A 22062-nucleotide genomic window follows, 5' to 3' on the forward strand; every position below is an offset into this window, starting at 1 on the left:
TTCCCTGACGCTGAACTCGCTGCTAGTAGGTGGACACCACTCTGCCCTGTGGGGTTTGGGCAGGTGCTTGTCAACGGTGGCCTGTTGCTGCCTGGAAAAACAGGACAACACGAGCAGCCTCAGCGCTTTGCAGGCAGCCCTTTCCCAAGGAGGCGAAGCGCAGGCTGGGCCAGGCAGGGTCCGTCGCTCCATCACCTCGAGGCGCAGCACCGCTTCCAGGCCTCTGTAACGCACAACACACACGTTTCACCCCGGTCATCCGTGCTAGCGCCTGGACTGCACCAGGCAGGTCGTTATTTTCTAGTTGAGCACTGCTCATCTTTTGTCCAAAAAAATCCCCTAGCGCCATGACATTTCCTTTGGGGCAATTTGGGGGCTTTTCTTTGTGGCCTTTCCTTGGCAGAAGGAAACCCGCTGTCCAGTCGGACAAGCCGGTGGCTTTCACATCTGCGCAACCCGTGGCGATGGCTGTGGGGAAGGGCCTGCGGGCACAGCCCCCCGCGGGCCCGGACAGCCGCCGGCGCTAGGGCCGGGCAGGCAGCGCGAGGGCAACGCGCGACGCCCGGCTTCGCCCGCCCGCTTTGCGCATGCGCGGCGGAGCGCCCCAGCGCCACCTCCCCGCCGTTTTCGCCACTGCAAGGAGCGGCCCGTCGCGCATGCTCACTCGGAGGAAGAGCCGAGCCCCCCCCCCCCCCCCCCCCCCCCCCCCCCCCCCCCCCCCCCCCCCTCCGAAGGCGTTCGGGCGGTTCCGTTCCTTTCTGGCGGCGCGGCCCTTCCCCGCCCCCTCGCCGCTTGCCTGGGCGCCGCAATCCCGGCGGCGCGGCGGGAGGAGGCGGAAGATGGCGGTTGGGATTGGCGGGGAGGCGGCGGCAGGCGCGGCGGCGGCAGCAGCAGCGGTTATGCAAACGAGGCCCTCGGCAGCCAGCGCCAGAGCCGGTGTGGACCGCGGCTGAGCAGGGAGGCGGCTGGGGCTGCGCCACCACCGCCCTCCCTGGCGCCGGACCCTCCTCCTCGCCCTCCCTCCCTCCTTCCCTCCCTCCCTCCCTCGCCGCCTCTCGCCTGCCCCGGACCCCCGCCCTCGCCCCGGCCCGGCATGGACGTTGGCGCTCCGCCGTGTCGCTGTGCGCGGCGCTGCGAGGCCGCGAGCCGCCGCTGCCGCTGAGCAGGGCCGCCCGCCGATCCCGGGAAGGGGGGGAAGATGTCGGACACCAAGGTGAAAGTTGCCGTCAGGGTCCGGCCGATGAACAGGAGAGGTAACTGGCGGGCGGCGCTGGGGAAGGGGGCGGCGGGGTCTGGGGGCGCGGAAGCGGCGGGGGTGTGGGGAGGGGGCGGCACCGGGGCGCGCCTAAGAAGCTCGGCTTCTGCCCCGGGCCGGCGGGGGGATAAACCCCCTCACACCCCCCCAGCCCCCCGGCCGCCGCCTGCCCCTCGCCCCCTGGCAGGGGCCCGCCTGCGAGCCTGCCCCCGCCGCGGGGGAGCCAGCGGGGGGCGAGTGGCCCTGGCGCGCAAGGAGAAGGGGGGTGCTCTCGCCCCGGGTACAGCCCCCCGCCGTGTCGCCTTGCAGAGCTGGACCTGAATACCAAGTGCATCGTGGAGATGGAAGGGAACCAGACTGTGCTTCACCCTCCGCCCTCCAACACCAAGCAGGGAGAAAGGTAAAAACGCCAAGTCGCCGTGCCCCAAATAAAAACCCAGCCCCGGTTCCCTTGCCCCCCGGCAGACGCTTCGCCCGGCTTTGTTAGGGGGGCGGCCGGGTCCTGAGGCTCTTGCTCGGTGCCTTTAGGGGGCTGCGGTGACGGGGAGCGGGCAGGGGGTAGCGGGCGAGGGCGAGCGGCAGCCGGGGATCGCGGTGTTGGGCTCGCATCCCTGGGAAGGACGGACCAGACCTTCCTCTCCCGGCTCCCTGAGTGGAGTCGGGGGTACCCACGGTGGGATGTGGAGAGAGGAGATCCCTATTGGCCTCTCAGGTTTAAAAGCTGATTCTTGATTAACTGCTCAAAAAATAAGCTGTCGATTAGGTAAGGACTTAAACTGACTGTGCCTGCTGTTTTCAGAGATTTCCCTTGAGTGCAGGCTGCTAATGACTTGTAACCTGTGGGGGAATGAGAAGCAGAATCTGAACTTTAAGCTAGCGATGGTATTTTATTTAAGTTTGTTTACTAGGTTTTAACGTATTTGCATTTGAAAAGGCTGTAATTGCCAGATCCTTTATTATTTCAGTGTTGTTCTGTGAAGTAGCCTATGAGAATATGCTAAAATAATTTTGAAATCTGGCATTTAGTTGTGATGCCCCAGTAAAGAATACCCTTGGAAATAATCCAAAATACCAATGCACTAGACTGTAAAAATAGATCAGAACAGGAAAAGATTTCTTTCCTTTGAGGGATTGTGGGGAAAGACAGGGAGGTGCAAGGGGAATAGTTATGTTGCATGCTTATCTGTTCAGTTACCTGTTCTCTCTCAACCCAAGCTGATCTGTTAAACGTATTTAATGCCGAGGAGTGTGAAATCATTTGCGTGGTTATAGAGATTTTAATCTGAACATGTTACTACTACTCAAGGTTTTATTAAGAATATTTTTGATCGAGTTTATAGTAGTTACAACGAAACTGTAGTGTGAGAATATGGGGTTTTTTCAAAGGCGGCGTGTCACACTTTTGTAGTTTTCCAGAAGGAAGGGTTGAGAGACCTTTTCTGGCTCTGCATGTCCAAGATGTGAAGGTGCTTCTCTCATTAATCCACATACTGGAATATAGCTGTAATCACGCCAGTTTAATTTAAATCCAGCTTGCATTGTTTTCACAACTATTGTTGTGGCTAATGTGCTGGCCTGGGTCTCGAAAGATCTGTGCTTGTTTCCTGCCACTTTCACAGATCTTTGTGTGATCTTCTACAAGTCATGCTGCCTCTGTGGGTCTTAGCATCCTATCTGTAAAATGGAAATCTTGTTTTTCTTGAGACTATTCTCTTTTAGAAAGTATGGGGTTTTTTCCTCCTATTTATTGAGGCATATATATGGCCTCCTTCAGAATACTGCTATGATAAGAATAACATTAACTCTTTAAAGTGAGTGGATTTGACAGGTATAAAACATGAAATACAAATAGAGTTTATAAAGCAAGAACAGAATTAAGATTTAAAAACCATTATTTCAATACACTAAAGAGCCCAAGGGCCAGATGGCTTAATAAAGAGCCTCTAACGTGAATTTTGCTTGTTCTGCACATTGGCCCGCAGGTATTCAATGAGTCTGTGCAGTGACTCTGTCTTTTGAGAGCTTGTGTGGCTTGTGTTTATCTGGCTTTTATACCTGTAATATGTATAAATTCTCTTACTTGGTTGGAATTGGCTTCTGGTTCTGTGCCAAGAGCCTCACGGGTGAGCTGTGATGCTTGTGTGCGACCTCACCGTCAACAGCTGTGTTGGCAAGGGATAGCTGTGCTGCTTGTAGCCCCATGTGAGGCTGGAATTTGGCTGGCTGTTACATGTGTAACTTGTGTGTTTGAAACAACTGCCTGATGTGTTACTGGAAGTAACAGTCAGAAATACTGATCAGAAGTAACTCACACTAGTGCAAACATATAGTTTGGGTACTTTCTTAATGGCAGATGTTGTACGTAACCTGTTGAGATGACTGATGGACTTTCTAGTTCCTTGTGAAGATCCTTACATTTTTTTCAGTGCTAAACTGTTGATTTCTATTTTTTACTCAAGATAAATGGCATAATTTCTCATGATGAAAACTGAATTCTGTTCTTCTCTGCGTACCCACCATAAAATGCCTGTATAAACTGGCTCTCAATTGCTGAGTAGTTGGTGCTTGTACTTGGATTCATGCCTTGGCAGGGTTAGAGATGTCAAATGGATTTTTGGTTTTCTTTGTGTAGCTTGTTTTTATATAGCTCAACTGGATTTTTCTTTCAGAGCAACCATGTCAACGCAAAAATGATTTCACTTGTTAGGGTGATTAATTGGTCTTTCTCTACTATATGCATCATTTTAATATTCTGTTTCGTCTTACCTTTCCCTTTTTATATTTTATCTTTTTATATGGAAATTTCCCTTTTCTAGCTGAATGGAAGTACAAGTTTGTACTGCACTGTAGAATAAGAATAAGTAGCCTTCTGAAGCAAATTTGGTTTCCAGGGCTGCTTGTCTTAATTCAGCTGAAGCCAAGAGACTATAGGGTGTGGGGAGTAGAATTCAGGACCATGGTCTTTATTTGCTGTGTTCTCTCAGTTATAATTTTAAAGGTACTGACTATTTTCCTAAAATAAAATAACTCTTTAATAATGATAACATTATAAAATTTGCTCTTGGGAGAATATCCAAGGTTAGAAAAATTTGACTAGCTTTACCAATGCTGTAAGGAGTTCTTGAATTAAATCTAAGTTCAGATGCATGCTGTTCATCAGTCTCTAGTTTTTTCTAAGGATAGTTCTGAAGGATTTTAGATGGGCAAGTAATGCTAGTTTTACAAGTGGTGAAAAAAGCCTAAAATCCCAGACAGTGCTGTCATATCTCCAACTTTCACTGTTGTATTCAATGTAAAGCAATAAGTTATAACCATAAATTAAAACAGGGTTCTGACTGCATCTTCTAACTGCTAGACCACACAGCATCCACACCTTACAAACACAGCTACAAAATAGTAATGGTTATTAAACACAAGTGTTCAGTCTTTTTATAAGCAGCAGGCCTGCCGTTCCCCACAGACACATGACTTCTAGCATTCTAAACTTATGAAGGAGGAAAGCCAGAACATAGTAAAACTGAACAATCTGAGTCTGAAAGGCACATGAAAATCTTTACCGACTGAAATAATAGGAGACAGAGTTCAGAAAGGAATGGTTTTCATTAGCTGGTATCAGGTATAATCTCCAGTGCCGGCAAAGTTTTTGTAAGTTGGCTGTAGGACTTCATACTTTTAACCCTTGTTTTACTGTTAGTAGTAGCAGTAGTTTCCTTTATATCTGCCTAAGTGTGCTTGTGTCGTGTTTTAGTTACCTGTCTCCCATCCATTTCCTCCCCCAAACCAATACAGATTTCCCTTTCTTCCCCAGAAGAACATCTTGTCTTTCTGGGAATCCTCTAATTTTCTTCTGTCTTCAGCTGGGAATCTGAATTTCTTTCTCAAAGTACACTCTTCCTAAAAAAAATTGTTCTTACAGTCTTTTAGAAATGGGCATTATGTTACAATATCAATTGTATGCATTCTGCTGTCTTGCTGTAAATGTTTGTATTTGGTGGTTGGCAGTAAGGTACAGTGTTAAAATGTAACTGAGATAATTAGAGTATGAAGTTACAGAGAGTCTTTCAAAGTATTTGAGTAATTTTTTACAGTTGAAATTTCACACCTCTATGTCTATGAAAGATTTGACTTTACGTTAGGGGTGTTATTTTTTTAGTAGGACAAATTAGGTTTTGCCAGGTTCCTCCTCTGATTTTGATTTGTTAAAATATGCCTTCCTCCAGCCTTTCCTTTCAGCTACACTTTTTAATGCATAGGATCTGAAAAGAAAAGTTTTATTTTAGTTCCCTGACAACAGTTCTTCATGACATGATTTTTCCTTTAGTAAGCAAAATATTTGTCTTGACAGAAATAAACAAGGAACTATGGAGACAGTAGAAGTGAAATACTATTTCAACAGTAATTTTCACTGAAACAAAAATTCATCTGTTGGGCAATTTATTCCGTTAGAGCACAGTAGCCTTGTGCAAACTTTGCCTTATTAAAAATCTCGGGGCAGAAAATAAGAAAGAAATCATCAGAGTGTAGAGCTGAACTTAAAATTGCCACTTTTCTCTAAAAGTACCTTTTCTTGCCTGGCTTAACTCTTTTTTTTAAAGAAACATTTTACACTTGCTTGCTCTTCTTCCATTCTCATTTTGATAACAGACAAATAGCATCAAGGCCCAGTTCTGCTTAGGTAAAACTCTTCTTATAGCTCTAAATTACTAAAAATTCCAGAATATATGGGGGCTTTTTTGAGTAAGTTTAAGCTCTGTAATAAAATAATAGCTAGGAACAGGTGTGTGTCTATCTAGTTTTTGTAGGTCATGATACTTTCAAAGATGAATGTCCGAAGCACAGATTTCATCCCTAGGCAGCTTGTCCTAAAATTCTTGTTTCCAGAAAACATCTGTTGCTCCCCCTGCCATGCAGAAGATGTGATTTTGGATGGTCTTTAGCACATAGTCCTTCATGTGGTGGTTGTGGCACTTTATCTTTTTTGATACGTTGCTTTGAATAGTATCAGAGATGGGAGAAGAGTGCTGTTGTTGTAGGGAGAAGATCTGCGTTTCTGGTAATGATCACTTTTTCAAACTGAAACTTGTGGAAGCTGGAATAGGACAGCTGCTAATTATTTTCGTATCTGAAGGAATGATCAACGAGATCATGTCTTTGATGCATTATACTTCAAATTATCACCTGTCTGAGGTAGATCATAAAATAACAGCAGGCAGCAACTTTTGTCTGCAGGAAATTGTAAAAGTAATCTGACTTTGACCTCTTCTGTTAACTTTCCTGTTAGACATCAGTGTTCAGGATGTGAACTTTTGCAGAAGAGGTGTATTTGAGTTATGAAATCTGTGGTTGGAAAAATGGCATTTCAGGAGCTAGTTTTTCATTGCTTTAATTCCTTCAACCCTCAGATGGGACACTAGATGCAGTTCCTTGAAATCGCCGTTCTTAAATTCCAGGTAATTTGAAACAAAATGAGACACAAATTTGTAATCCAGAATACTGTGTGGCATGGTTCTTGGTTCTTCGTAAGGTGGCCTGAACTGTTAGTAAATGCAATGTCGATTATTTTACCATGTTTATAAGATCCAGACAGCTGTTAGGACCTCGTGCTTTGGTCTTTAAATGGCATTGCTAGAGGAAACTACCATTGGAGGCTGTTGGGATTATGGGTGAGCAGCTAGTAGTACTTAGCTGGCAGTATTTCAGAACAAAAATAAAGTGTTTGAAGAGAAGGAAGACTGCTTGGTATGACCATGTTTAGGCAATCATTGCTTTGTAACCATTCTTTGCTTTTGGACTACTGCTATGTTCAAGTATTTCTGAGCAGAACACAGTGAAACAAGGTTCAGCTTTGAACCTGTCCAGTTTTTCTGTTTTATGATGTTACAAGTGCCTGCATTGTGGAACATGAAAAGATTTGTTGAACAGATTAGTAGGCCTTCAAACACTCTTAGCTTCTGTGTTTAGAAGGAGCAGGTATGCATGCACTTGCTTATTACTGCAGCCAGAGGTGTTGTAAGAGATCTGGATTACTAGTCAGTACACCTTGAATATGTTGTTTATTGAAATTAATTATAAATTTTAAAAATGTGCTGCTCCTTTATAAAATGGATATTTTTTTTTTTGGTCCTTTTCTTGCGGGAGATCAGGATTCAAGGAAGATTTCTATTTTCACCTCCTTTGCCCCCTTGGTATAAATAGTAGAGACAGCTTTCCTGTTTTAAAAGCAAGATTATCTTTGCTCTGTTGTGCATCTAGTAGTTTTATTAAATGTGTGTATGGTAAGGTTTCAGACTTCTTATAAGTTTAATTGTAATTTACTGGTTTAAAAATTTAAAGTTAAATTGATAGTTGTAAACACACTGTAGTGACCCAGGTGCAGGCTAGATTCAGAATACTTCAGGAAGTGCTTAAGAAGCCCCTGTTCTCCAGAACCTGAGCTCAGGGAGGAGCAGCACACACCAGCTGCCCTTCCATACTTGTCTGTGTACCACACAGTGCTGGGGTATGAATCTTGGTACAAAGTTTTGGGGACAAAGTGAATCCTTTTTTGGTCTCAGGCCTACAGTGCAGCATGCAGAGACAGGCATCTGTTGTTCAGGGACTTAACATGGTGGTACTTCTAGTAACAAGGTTAGAGCTAAATCTTCAAATCAGCCAACGTACTTGTTGCTGTTGTGTTTGAGACGTTATCAGATTTGAACTCCTTCATTCCTCTACAGTTAGGCGTAGATTGGGTAACAGAAGTGGTAGGTGCCTCTGGCTGTCTTGTGGGTGTCTCTTGCATGGACAGACTGTCCTTAATGGTGGGAAAGTAGTACAGTGTCTTTGCTTGTTTGGCCCGCCCTGGTCATGGTTTGAATCTATTAATGGAAAGAGTTACTGCCTACTATAGCGAAATGCCAGCTGCTGCAGCAGTACTGTGCAGATGCTGTTGCTTAACTGAATAACTTAGATTGCTCTGTTCCTTGTATTTTGTGAGGATGTCTGTTACTGAGGGCAGTGTGGGGAAGGCTCTTTAAGGAAGCGTGAAAGTATTGGCTGGAGACAGTGAATTTTATGTCTTCAGTACGTGCAGCCTACAAAGAAAAGGCCTTTGCTCTGCAATGATGTGTACCACAGGACTCAACTATCATGTTAACTTGTGACCCAAAGCACCAAGTTAACTAAAACAGTCATGCTGTTGCCTGGAAGTAATATGGCTGTGTGTCTTTTTACAAGGGACAGTAGAAGGCATATAAGCTTGTCCAGTCAGTATCTGAGTTCTTATGTTGAAATAAAATTGGTCATCAGAATCTGAGGTCTACTGGAGCTTGAGTTGATTGTGTGTGTCTTTATGATCCTTCTGTGACATGCAATGGGTGTTCACTGGGGGCTGAGGGAGGAGCTTGGTAAGTTAACAACAAGCAGATTGAAAATTTGCTGTATGAAGATCAATAAGAAAAATGCATTGCTGACGGGAGTTGAAAATCAATGACATGAGCTCAAGATACCCTTGTTGGTGAAGAGCAGGAGTTAGACAAGGTGTTTTCCATGCCATGGGAGGGTGTCCCTTTATGTAATTTCTTGTTTGGGGGAGAATAGGGAATCAATGGCTTCCTGGTGCTGTTGTGCTTGGTTAGTGTTAATTAACCTCTGCAGTTCTGGCCTTTATTTTTGATAGTTGCCTTTTAATCTAAAAATAGTCATTAAAAAGACCCTCACTCATCAAAGCATCTAATGAAATCATAACCTTATCCTGAACTAATATGTTCCTTAGTCATCAGCCACAATCTTTACTTGGCATTTTGTTACATCCTAAATAGAGATATCCTTAAGCATATACATGCTTACCAAATACACCTACATCTTCCTTGGATAATGTGAAGTTAGTGGCTTGTAAGATGTAACTTTTTCACTAGGAGGTAATCTGAATGTTCTGTCTCATTTCACATAGATCACCATAGGGAAATCTATATGATGAGAGCCCCCAGTGAAGTCCCTGTTGTCCTATAGTAACTTATTTGCTATTTAAATGTTATAACTCTGGACAAAGATTTATACCACAATTACTCTTTTGACAGATTAAGCCATGAATATATTTTGGTGCTTATTAATAGTACAGTACTTATTTTGAGGTACATCAATCAGCACAGCGGTAGAAAGGTGTGTCTGGAACATTGCGGTGTGCTTGTGTTAGTGCATGATAACTAGCGTGGTTATGGTTAATGAAGGTGCTGAAGATAGGGGCAAAGAGGCTCACTGTGCACTAGCAACAGGTTATGTACTTACGGTCTGTTTTCTAGATGCTAGCCCCACCAAGCCTGTGCTGCTGCCTCTTCATGTTTAGTAACAGCATAGGTAGTAGGCTAATGCTGGCTTGCTTTAAGATTTGTGGTGTCGTTGCATCTTCTTTTTGCAGTGTATGTATATTCCAAGAATTGTAAGCATTTCGTAAGCATGAATCAAAGCAGCTGCTGTGACTGGAATGGCATGCTTATCTCTGCATGTGTTTATGAAGATACTGTTCAATATGTATAAAAAAATAGCAGTATGCATTGTGAACTGTAAACTTCCTATAAAGTAATTTGATGATTTGTTTTAAAAACACATTGCTGAAAGCATCAGCACTTAAATATATTTTCCTGAAGATTTTTTGTATTAGAGAATATTATAGACTTGCAAATAAAATTAAAAAAATGTACGTGACATCCTATTTGTTGAGCTTACATTTTCTTAGTTCATTCCACAGTCTCTTTCCAAACATAAATGTCAATTCCAACTATGTAGTATAAAAGCCTCCAGGTGAGATTAAATTTTCTTCTAGTGTAAGGCTTCAAAATTCCAAATCTGTCTGTTGAGCTACTGGAATAATTTTTCTTGTATTAAATACAAGTATGTGGAGCTGTCTATTTTGCTTAATATTTCTTATATGACGACAAGGAACAGCAGGTCTTAGATACGAAATGGCAGTACTTGATACTTCTTCCCACGTGGCTTCCACTTTTTGTCTGACTGATTAAAGTCACGTGCAGTGTAGCTGAGAAGGCCTTTCACAAATCTGATTCCTTCAGACTTGAAGGAAAAAGGTTTGGGTGAGGTGGAAGGGAAAGTTTATCTCCAGCACGAATGGGTTTGTGCAGTGACTGGCACTGCCTGCAGTGTAATTCTTAATACTTCAGAGTTCTCATTTTTGTTGAAGATTTACTTCAAATTCAATTTTACTTTGTGATTCAAAAGTCAAGGCTTATTTTACAGTAGATGAGCTTTTGCTAAAGATAAGTCAACAGGGCATTCCAGTGGAGGCACAGAGCTGGCGGAAGTTTTCTACTGGCAAAGCTGCTTTATGGCCCTGAATGAGCAGCATCGTGGTCTGCTTTGGAAAGTTTCTTTGTCAGCATCTGTCAATGTGAGGTTTTTTTATGTATGCAATGTGATGTAACTCTGCAGTGCTCCAGTCTTCTTTTGGTTCAGTAGTGCCACCTCCCTGAATGATGCAAGTCCTAAGCATTTTGATGTTTTCTGATATTTTTTCCTTGCTGTCATACCATATTGTCATTCCCTATTTTGAGATATTTCTAAATTTCCTTTAGACTTCAAATATGTTTTCAGATAATTTTATCTAACTAAATAGGTAATTGAAATAGAAATCGGCCATTTGGTAAAATGAAATGCTCCTATATTCACTGTATGCAGCTGAAGACATTAATACATTACTTATGTATGCTTCCAATGCTCAGCAAGAATTAGTTGAGTTTGAGTATGTTTTTTAAAGAGAACTTTGCAGTTATGTAAGGAAGTAAGAGCAGAAGCCATTTGCAGTCTTCCTGTACTTTGCTGTTGTACTGTATTGGGATAAAAAGGTGGCTCTGAAGGCTTTGTTAGAAGTGCATCATGGAACATCATCCCACCACTCAGGTTTTGCTGTTTTGGAGCTTCTTACTGTGTCCACAGCAGATAAGCTATTGTGAAACAACTCTGTAGAAAACAATCTGGTATTTTCCATAGTGCCCATTACATTTAAAAAGAGGAAAGTTTTGAATAGTTTCCATTCTTCTGGTGTAAATCTAGTCCTTGCACCTGCATTCTTGATTGGAGTGCCCTTGAGAAATGCTGCTTAGGTGTCTACAGAGAAACTGACACATCAGGAAACACAAAAGATGGCTTGTTAATGGATTTGCTGCTGACGTGGTAGAATATAGAGGAAGGACACTTGGGGACCAGGACTGGAAGGATAATGAAAGGCAAAAGGGAGGTACAGAGACAGATGCCCAGCAACATGATGAAACTCCTCAAAGTCCATGTTGGAGGAAAACCAACCAACCAACAAAACCCAACATCATCCAGTAAGCTTTTTTCCATCCTCCTGAAAATGTGTATGAGAAACTGGCATTCTCTGGGGTGGTACTACAGTCTTCATGTGTGTTCTGGTTGAGATCCAAGTTGAAAACAAAAAGGAAAATCAGTTCTTGCAAACAGACCATTGAATGACAGCTTGCCATGTAGTTTCCTTGTCAAGAGCTTCCAAGTCCTTAGTATGTTTATTGTCTGAGGTGTTTATAACATTGTAGCTAAGTTCACATCATGTTCCTAATTTTCATTCCATAGCTGTAACTCATATTTTAACACTGAATTTTCACTGTTTATTACATTTAATGTCATGATTGAGAATCTGTGTAAATTCGCTTGAAATAATCTAATTGAAAACACTTGTGTGTCCATCAAAAGGATGATGAAAGTGTGTTTGACAATGCAGCATTTCAGTGTTTTCCTAAGGTCTCTTTCAATGGAACAGTATCTTGAGTTTCTTAATAGTCAGTAGATGTTCTGTCCTTCTCAGCATCCCAGTTCCATGGTTGGATTCCCCCTTACTGTCAGGAGTGCTGTGTACTGAAGGAGGGGGGGAGTCTGACTTCCCCATGGTGAAAGTTAGAAGTTAGCTCTTGCCAGTTCTGTTTTCAAGCGCTCAGCAGGGCATAGCAGATGAGTACGGAACCTAGATAGACATCAGTCTAATTTCTCCTCTCGTTTAATTATTCTTTGGGGCAGACTGCATCCTCTCAAGTAGTTTTGAAGTTTCAGTTTTGCAGATGTGAATGTGGCAATTGGAAACTTTTCTTCAAAAACACTAATAGTGTGCAAGCTTTGTGCCCTTAGTGTGATCTGTCCTTACTACCATCTAAACTCACAGATAGAAGCTTTGCATATGCTTCAAGGAATGTGGTGTTCCTTTATTTGAAATTTCAGAATGGCATCTTGCAACTTTGTGCTAGTTTAAACCCAGAAATGCAGATCCATGGTGTTGGGCTGGCTGAATGCCCTTGGTGTCTTGCAATGCTCATGTGTTTTCTGAGTTATGGTTCTTCTGGTTCATGGCCTGACCCATATTATTGGCTGCTATTTGAGAATTTCTTACCTGAACAAGGAAGAAATTCATGGCTTATGTGGAAGATAGAGCAAATAGACTTTGAAAATGATCTTGCACTCACATGACCAAGGTGTAAAATGAGTTTTATAAAAATCTCTCCAAGCCAACTTGATCTTAATCTGTCATCCTTTGTCAAGAAGGGTGTTGCAGGATGACTTATGGAGGATCTTGCAGTTTAAATGCGTATGTTTTTCTCAGGATATCTGCATCTTCATCATGGTTCAGAAAAGACGAAGGCAACTGAGTCACTCATGTAAGTGACCTCTTGCCTGCTTGCCTTTTGTTTTGATTAAAAAGGAAAGTAAATGCCAAGTCTTTGTGGACTTTGAAATGAGGTATTATAAAAGGGAATTGCAGAACTGAATTTTGAGGGAGGAGTTTTTCATTAGCAGTGTATATAAATGAGAGAAAATTGAAATATTAATGATGACATGCAGTTGTTATGTAGGAAAAGAAAAACTAAATTAGTTCCCTTTCTTATTTTTGAGAAACATTTAGGAGTGATAGGAGTCTGACAGTCTGTTGACTGGTAGCTGTAATGAGCAATGTCGGAGTTCAGCAAGCTCAAGGTGTTTGATTAGACTAGGAAACTTGCACGTTTTTTCCAAATAATGGTGGGAAAGCTTTGTACTTGAAATACTTTTATAATCATCATTCTATTTTGCATCCAAAATAGAAGGCAAGTTATAGGTTCCCTACAGAACTTTTGATCTAAATGGAAGGAGCAAAGGGTGCTATGTGGGGTTTTTTTGTTGTTGTTCTCTTAAAGATCTAGACTGGGTAATTCATGATTCTTTTAAAAATCATGTTACTTCCTCCCCCCCCCCGCCCCCCCTTGTTCTCTCCCTATAGCTGTTTCTGCATATGAGGCAGGTCACTTCTTTGCCCCAGTACTGTTAATCTAAGAGTGCTTGAAATGGGATGCTTGCCTTAGCTGCAGCTTCTCTTGTAGCAGATCTTTCTACTCATACTCTTTCACATTCATGTCTCAGTTTGCAGATATAGTAGATGAAAAGAAATTGAACTGGTTTGGAGTTACTAATCAAACAACGTGACTTCTAGCCATTTTTGGAGCAGAATGGCTATTTAAGCAAAAAGGAAAGAGCTGACTCCTTATTACATTGAAAATTGTTGAGAATTGAGTTCTGCTGCTGACTTTTATTTAAAATATTAGTGATGATGGTCAATGTGGGAAAACTACACTGAAAAATTAATGTCGTAAACTTTTTGAATAATTTTGAACTTAAATCTGTATTTGTCAAATCTAAATTCTGTTTGCAGTATTGCTGCTCACCTACTTTGCTCCTTCACATTCTTATCCTAATATCGCTAACCAAAACCTGCTGACCTCAGTAGTATTTGCCTTCTCTGATGACTAATTAATGTAATGCTCATCAGAGCTTGGAATCTGTGTACCCTTTCATATGACTTCTCATGGTGTTTCAGACTGATCTTCTTGTTCTGAGTCTTCTTTAATATATGACTTCTTATTCTCTTCTAAGGATTTTTGTCAACTTTTGTAGAGACCACATATAATTTGACTTTATTTCTTCTGGCTTGTTTTGTGTAACTCTATTCGCAATGCAGGCAGATCTCTAGATAGATCATTTAGGCTGTGGGTTATTTATGGCAGAGATAATTAGCTGAGTTGCAGCTCCTGAAACCGAAGAATTGCAGCTCGGTGTTGTGGAAGTTCAGCTGATAAGCTTTGCGGGGCTTCACCTCCTCCCGTGCAGAGTCAGATCAGAAAACTCAATGCTGGACTCCCACCGCCTGCTTGCGCAGTGCAAATACTGGATGTTTAGCAAGGCTTCGTTAGTCAGTGCTGTCCATGCTGTACCTGGTGTTTGTGGCTGTCCTTGTGAACTTGGAAATGGGAAGAGGTGGTAGTGATGATGAGCAATGTCAAGGATAGGAAAGGGCAAAAAGTAGGTGGGTGAGGGCTTCCGCTACTGTTTTGCTAGTTCAGATGCAGTGCAGGGTGAGTACGTGTTCAGGTAATGAGGCAAAGCTGATGGGGGTCTCCTAAAATTCAAGAGTGTGGGGACTGGCTTTACAGAGAGAACTAATTGACTCCACAGTGTTGTTTTGGTGTCTGGGAATGTCTGCAGCATGCTCCCAAGCATACGCTCTGTTATATGGGATTTTCTGTTGTCAAGAGTGTTTCAGCCTACGCTTATCGTGAGTAGTAGAGCTGCCTGCAGATCACAACACAGATGGAACTATAAAGCCGAGTATGAACATTATAAGTAGACTTTAAAGTACTTTATTAAATACTTGAAACAAAGTAATTGAAATACTTTTCTGAAAAATGGGGTAAACTCCCAGTTTGATTTAAATACACCTATTGACCTTACTGATTGAGCTGAATGTTAAATTTAAAGCATGGGTATTTGCAGGACCAGGAAAAGCATTCATCGGGAGAGAACAGATTTTTTTCACTGTTGTCTCTATGAAAGAGACATTCCATTGTGTAACTGCAGTACAGGATCACTTGTGCACACTTCATATCCCAGGACAGAAACTTAGCTCTCCCTTCTTAACTGCCTCTGAATAGATGCCAGCATGGGCCGCAGGCTGTACTGCAGTTTATGGGTTAGCATGCAGATGGCTGGGTCCAGTAGCCAAGGCTGACTTACCAGCATGCAGGCTCTTTAAACGTACACAGCTAATCTTTATACTAAACCTCTTCGTTTCTATGCAAGCATATCCATAGGTAAAATGTGTACGTTTCTCTGTTCTCCAGTTCAACTGTCTTTGTCCTCTACCTTTTATCCTCCTGACCTTCTACCTGCATTCTCCCATGCTCTTTAAGGATACTGTTTAAAGTGTTATCTCCAAAAAATGATGGTGTTTCAGAATAAAGAGTTTGAGTGTTGTTAGCAACTCCTGGCAGCTCTCTGCTGCTCATTCTAAATTGGAAGCTTTGATTACATTTGATCGTTTGCAGTTGGTGTGGTAGCATGTGTGTGTTGCTTGTGTCTCAGCTGCTTTGCTTTCTGTGCCTCGCTCCTCGGAGTAACTTACCTTGTAGTACTCTCTGACAGTGGTTGGGGTTTTTCTCCTATTATCAGCTGCTTTGTATTTATGTTTCTGTGTGCTAATTGCTAAATATCTCTCTCCTCTTCTGAAACTTGCCTGGGCTGGCAGCTTGATTTCATTGTAAGATGACCATGTTTTCTAATTTAGAGTTTGGTTGGATTTTTTTTTTCTGCTGCGTTAAGACAAATCTTTTAAGAGAATGATTTTTCTTTTTTCACGATCCAACTGTGCTTAGCATGCTGCTGCTGAATGGGAACTAAACCTCTGGCTAGACCCTAGTGAATTTCTGCAGGGTGATACAGACTCTCACGTTGTCAAACTTCCTTCCCTTGACTTGAAGTGCTCCTTTGCTCACTGTATCCAGGCTTGTATCCTTTGGTACCAAGTCAGGTGCTCTCCACCATGTGAAAGTGTCCGTGTACCTTCTGTATTTTTAGACATTGGCTTGTCTCTTTGCCACTCTTTTGCTTTGTTTTGTGCCTGAGCTAATAAAAGCCTGGCTGGACTCAGTGTCTCCTTTTTGTCTGCACAATAAACCTGCAACATGGATAAAATTCTCACAGGTAATGGCAGTGGAGAGATATTTCAAACAACTTTTACCTTTCAGTGTAATAATACAGTAGTGTTCCGCTCTCTGTAAACAAACATTCATAAAGTGAATTGTGTGTATAAACCTGGCTCTGCAGTCTGAGATCACAGCTCAAAAAACATTTTGAGGGGACAATACTGTTGGCTGCAAGGAATATCTTACACACTGGAATATCTTTCATATAACCTTGAAATATGAAACATAATTTTAAAGGGCTTAAAATAATTTGTTGAAATGACTATGAAATAACAATCCTTCATAATGCTACTCCTTTGAATGTGTTGCAAGCATACAAGGGAGAACATATTCCATCTATTTAATTCTTCTCCAGGAACCTGCAAAGATAAAATACTGTATTCTCTCAAGAATAAATGCAGTTTGCAAATTGCTTCAGGAGACTTGTCTGGTAGGCATGCATCAGCTATCCAATAAAGTTTTTTTTTCCTGACTTTCTTCTTACTGCAACATGTTAATAGTAATAAGTATAACATAACACCATTTTTGGGAATAGATAACAGTTAATTTTAATTATAAGGCTGTAGCTTTTTAATGTAACATGACTAAAAGGAAGCCTGGGCCTCCAAGACAAAAGTAGCAATTTCATGTGAGTAATGTGAGCTGTCTTAAGTGTCCATGGGCCAGGGAAACTTTATTACCTCGCAATTGCTGTTTTCAGCTACTGTGGTTCCGCTGATTCTTGGTAACCTCATTATGCCTGAGTTTATTCAAAGTATTGAGATACAGAGAATTAATGGCTGTTTACAACCATTAGCAGACAACATACAATAAATTATGCAGAGATAACATCTGTGAAGGACATATTCTTTGAAGGCAGTTAATGCACTGAGCACTAGGTTTGCATAGTGTTAAATCTTTTAAATTTGTCTAAAAGGGGGCCTTCCTCCTCACCCATTTCTATTGACTAGTTTTGGAGCTTCTTGTTTTAGTACGATGATCATGAGTGCTCCCCAGATCATGGTACAGTGATTTGATATTAGTCTCTATTGTATTGGAGTTCTCCATCGCTAAAATCCCAGCTTTGATCTTCTATTGACTGATCGCATTTTTGTTGATGTTTTATAAAAATCTGTTGTAGCTGACATAGTGACTTTAGATCAAAGTTTCTCTCTTTCTTTCTTGGAATGCTCAGGTTTCTTTATATCACTTTTGGGAGTGTGGTCATTTAAATTGAGCATTGAGAAATCTGTGAATGAAAGCTGGAAAGCTTGATTAGTCCTTGAGTGGTGTTGCCTTCCGTCAGTTTCCAGACCTACAAAATCAGGTACACTACTGGTTTTCGGACTGCAGTGCACCTGTGTTGGTAAGGCATGTAGAAAGAGCTATCAATCACGTATGTTTTAACTGACATTTGTTTGTAGTGTTAGTAGCAATATTTTGGAGGGGGCAGGGAAGATTCATTTTTAGAAGGCGTTGCAAAGGATCTCCATGTGAGAGGTCAGTCCTTAATTTCAGTGCAGATTTATCAGACAGCTTGATGCAGTAGGTTAGAAGTAAATGTTTGAGATAATTGGAAGGTATAAAATAAGATGAGGTGGCTCTTTAGTATATTTAGTAGATTCTTAAACCTGGCCACAAAAATACCCTGTATTTAACTGTACTGTCTTATAATTGTTAGTGTATTAAATGGTAAAACCATTCTGATTTCATAATAGGAAAAGTAAAACCTCTGAAAAAATGAAAATAGCGAAGAATGAACATTAGTTTAATTTTCATTTAATAAAAAGCACATGATCTGACCCTTGCTTGCAGTTCATGGCATATTTTCAAAGGTTGAAAGATCCTTACTGCTGGCAAACACATGATTAGTGTCTTTACCACTTTAGGAAAGTTTTCACTTTCCTAATATGTATTCCAGTTGCTCCTGTGCGGTGTTAACCTTACAGACTGGTTGTGAAGGGGAGCAAAATGTTGGCAAATTTATTGTGATGCATGAAATATGGGTTACTGAATAGAAATAAATGAAGAAAACTGAAAGACAACATTCATTTATTAGGAAAAGCTTTATCTGTTCCTTTGGAATTGTACCTTTTTCCACATAGTCAGTCCATGTGAGGTGCAGTGCTGACGAATTCCTGAGTTGATGAGAGGTCAGATTACTTTGGCGTAGTAGCTAAATGTCTCCCATGCACCTTCTTCTAGCTTCCTAAAATGAAATTCTGTGTAACTTCATGAGGACTGGAGGTTTCAGGCTTTTGCTGCAGAAAAGTGACCAAAACTGTAGACAACTACCATAGACTGGATTAACAGCTGACCTTGAACTCAAGAGTGTGATCAGGTAGTGCTCTGCACATCAGCTGAGGTGATGTCAGAATTTACTACCCTTCAGCTGTTTAATGCTGCGCTCCAAGAGTTAATTTAAGCGTTAAGTAGTTTGCTTGCAGGGGTGCTTTGTAGCATGTCAATTCTTTTTTTTTTTTTTAACTGTGATACTTATAAAATGTTGTAATTAAATAATATTTTAAAAAATAGGTATTTTAGTTTTGTTAGAGGTAAATGAATAACTTCACAGATATATCGGGAACAGAAGGTTTCTTATTGTACCAAAGACTAATAGCTAAAAGCTCAAGTCCAGTGAAGGGGGGGGGGCAGAAGTGCACAGTTACTTAATTATTGGCAGAAACTGCTCAAGGAAAGAAAGAATGTAGCTGCTAACTTGAGGAAACAAGATAGGTATTTTCTTTTGCCTTTGTCTGTCTTGTACTTCTCTTTCTGGACTGTATGGTGGGTGACACAAGTCAGCCTCCTTTCTGAAATATATAAGGCTTTGACCTCCTGCTGCCTCGGACAAAGCTGGGATGGTGGTTGCCATCTTCTGGGTTTCTGGTGTCGTGGAAAATGTCTTTTGTCTTCAAAGTCTGCTCTAAGAACTACACTTTCTTTAATACTGTGTCTCAGGGTGCTGGTGGGGTGGGTATTGGCAAATCAGGAGGAGTATAGCATGAAAATAAAAAAATGACCCGTTTTGTCTGAGTCACGGTATGGGGATTTCATAGGTTTCAGAGGAAGTATGTGATAACACATTTTAGTAACCATCAAATATAAGATGGTTAATTGACATTTTTCATTGTCCATGTCTATCAGCTAGGACCACCTTCTTTTAACAATAGCTTTTTGTTTGGTATATGTCTGCCCTGTGTATTTGGGCTCAATAGTTTACTGAAAGATAAGAATCAGAAATGACTTGGAAATACGAAAAACTGAAGCCTGGAGGTGTTTTAAGAGTAGGGTCAACATAGCGCTTAGGGATATGGTGTAGTTGGGAACTGTCAGTGCTAGGTTAACGGCTAGACTAGATGATCGTCAAGGTCCTTTCCAACCTAGATGATTCTGTGATTCTTGTGCAGGCAGAAGGTTGACTACTCTGCAACAAATACTGCTTTGGACAGAAGCTGCAGAAGGGCAAAAGTAGAAGAGCAATATGGATTTTGAGCTGTGTCAAGAGGGTTTCTTACAAAATGTATAGATGAGGAAGGAGAGTTGTTTAGTTTTGGGGGAGCGTGATGGTCAAGAACTGGTGAGAGTTCACAAGAGAATTTCTACTGCATGTGTGCATTTAATAAAGAAAATACCAAAATGTTGCACATACTCAAACTGCGCAAGCTGTGTTTCCTTGGGTTTAGTGTGTACTGATGCCTACAGTAACACTGTGACTTCAGGGAGAAGGGAGGATGGAAAGCCCACTAAAACTGTGGTTAAATTTCATTTTTAGTATCTCCCAGATCATAGTCCCAGAATTCTGCAATTGGCAAGCAGGGGAACATAAAATTCTCCAGTGTGTATTTAAGATGACAGATTGCTTGAGTGTTCTCCAAGAGACAAGCTAGTCTCTTGTCTGTTTAAAATATAGAAGGACATGTAAAATCTCAATCAGTATTCAATTAAGTATTGTTTGAGAGAGAGAAAAACTGTTTCCTGAACACTTGCTTGAGAGGTGCTTATTCTGCAACTGCCTCTTGAAGCATTAGGGATGTCTCTGATTTTTAGAAATTTATTTCAGTTTGTATAACAGGAAGCAGCATAGTGCCTTGATGTAGCAGCTTTTCATTTTTTTCAAGTAATTTTAGCCCAGTTGATAGATATGTCTGAAAAAAAGTAAATGTAATGCTTTTTGAGATTGTTAAAAACAGGTGCCAGGAGTTGTCTTTTTTAAATGGTGAAAAGGTTCATGGAGATGCTTAGTTGCTTGTCTAAGATAAGCAGAAACTTTGCTATGCAAGGCTGCTGTTAATGAGCTTGACTTTTATTATTGCCAGCTGAATAAGCAGCACAAAGCAGCTAACGGAATTTTATATTAGTCTTATACCAGCTGGAGTCAGCACAGATGGCAGTAATAGTTTCCATTACTGGGCAAAGATAAATGGCTGCCCTGTTGTGAACATGAAGGAGTGTTAAATAGAGATCACAAGTAAGTATTTGCTAGTATTTATTAAGATGCATTGAGTATCTATAAGACCAAGTCCTGAAGCAAAGTGTTAAATTTCCGTGGACTTCATTATTATAGACAACCTTGATGTTAAGAAAAGAAGCTTTTTAATAAATAATAAACTTACTTCAAGAAAACAGAGAAGTGTTTGTCAAAAGACGAGGTGTAATGGATAAGATGGTGTGTATGTGCAGTTACAGTATTTAGAATCATCCATGTCTTGGATTTGGAGGAAAAAATGGAGACTGAATTGTTTTCTTTTTGCTCAGTTTGTGGCAGAGGTGGTGAATAGAGGCTTCCATCTCACATAGGGACTACAGGAGGTTGCAAATAGAATGGTCAGTGTTTAGCACTGGAAGAAAAAAATCCTCTGATACAAACTGAAGCTTAGATGAGGTGATTTAGTTGGAATTGGGTCAGAAAGCAGTGGTTCCTATTGCGAAGGGAAAACTGCTGTAAATCCCTTATCACAATTTTCTGAGATTATGGAAGTAATTTGCAGTAATTTTGCTTCTAAAAGCTCTTCAGGAATTGGTTTAAAAAAAAAAATGTTAATGAAAGTAACTTGTCTGGTTTGGCTTTCCCTGAATGCAAAAACATTTGAAATGTGTTCTTTGAAGAAATGCATCTGCTTGTGTGTTGTTTTTTTTGAAGTTTATTCTGTTTCTTCCCCCCCCCCCAAGACAGGAGAAAGTAGGTCTTTTTAGTCATGCTTTATGCTCTTACTAAGTTTTGGGGTATTGTATTCTATATTTTGTATCTTTGTCCTATTTGTCACCTTAGTATTTTGTTCAACATTGGTTTAGATCCACAGATAATACCATCAATTCAAACAATTTTCTGTGCTTGGTGGCAAAGACAGCTGTGCACAAAAGACTGTTTTCTGTTATCTTTGAAAAGTGAGTAATGAAGTGAATGATAAAGATATACAAAATTAGCTAGCATAGGAACAGTAGTAACTCATTAAAAAGAACCCTCCAGATTTGCTATTTTTTGGTTATGGTGTGGAGGAGAAGAAATCAGTGGAGGTCTTTACAGGATGTAGGTAAAGAAAACAATTGAGCAAGACTTGGAGAACAAAGATGGACTTTTTCACTGTTCCCTGCCAAAGAGTCACTGAGCCTTCCCTTGCTGTAGAGCAGCATTCAAAAGCTCTAGCACCTCAAGCAGCCCTACAGGTAAAATAGAGTGAGCATATATATTTGGTATGGCTTTGAATTCCAGTTATTCATATAAGGTGTTAATGATTCAGATGACAGCTTGGAAGAATATTTCTAAGGTTGAGGTGGTTGAGAATTCTTAGCAATTCCTCTGTTAATCTAGTGTTGCTG

The 22062-nt window shown here is 41.1% G+C and overlaps 1 protein-coding gene across 5 annotated transcripts in view; it reads left to right on the plus strand.

Moving 5' to 3' along the window:
- Positions 1–724: 724 nt before the first annotated feature.
- Positions 725–22062, plus strand: part of KIF13A (kinesin family member 13A) — a 115477-nt gene continuing 94139 nt past the window's right edge. For 2 of the 5 annotated variants that reach the window (XM_074871054.1, XM_074871034.1), the window contains exons 1-2: positions 725–1253; positions 1565–1655. In XM_074871054.1, the coding sequence (XP_074727155.1) occupies positions 1199–1253; positions 1565–1655 (146 nt within the window). In that variant the 5' untranslated portion in view covers positions 725–1198. Of the gene's footprint in view, positions 1254–1564; positions 1669–22062 lie in introns of those variants that run through there. The other 3 variants (XM_074871018.1, XM_074871026.1, XM_074871043.1) reach the window with 2 other exon arrangements.

This window comes from Strix uralensis, chromosome 1 (genome assembly GCF_047716275.1).
Source record: "Strix uralensis isolate ZFMK-TIS-50842 chromosome 1, bStrUra1, whole genome shotgun sequence".
NCBI lineage: Eukaryota > Metazoa > Chordata > Aves > Strigiformes > Strigidae > Strix > Strix uralensis.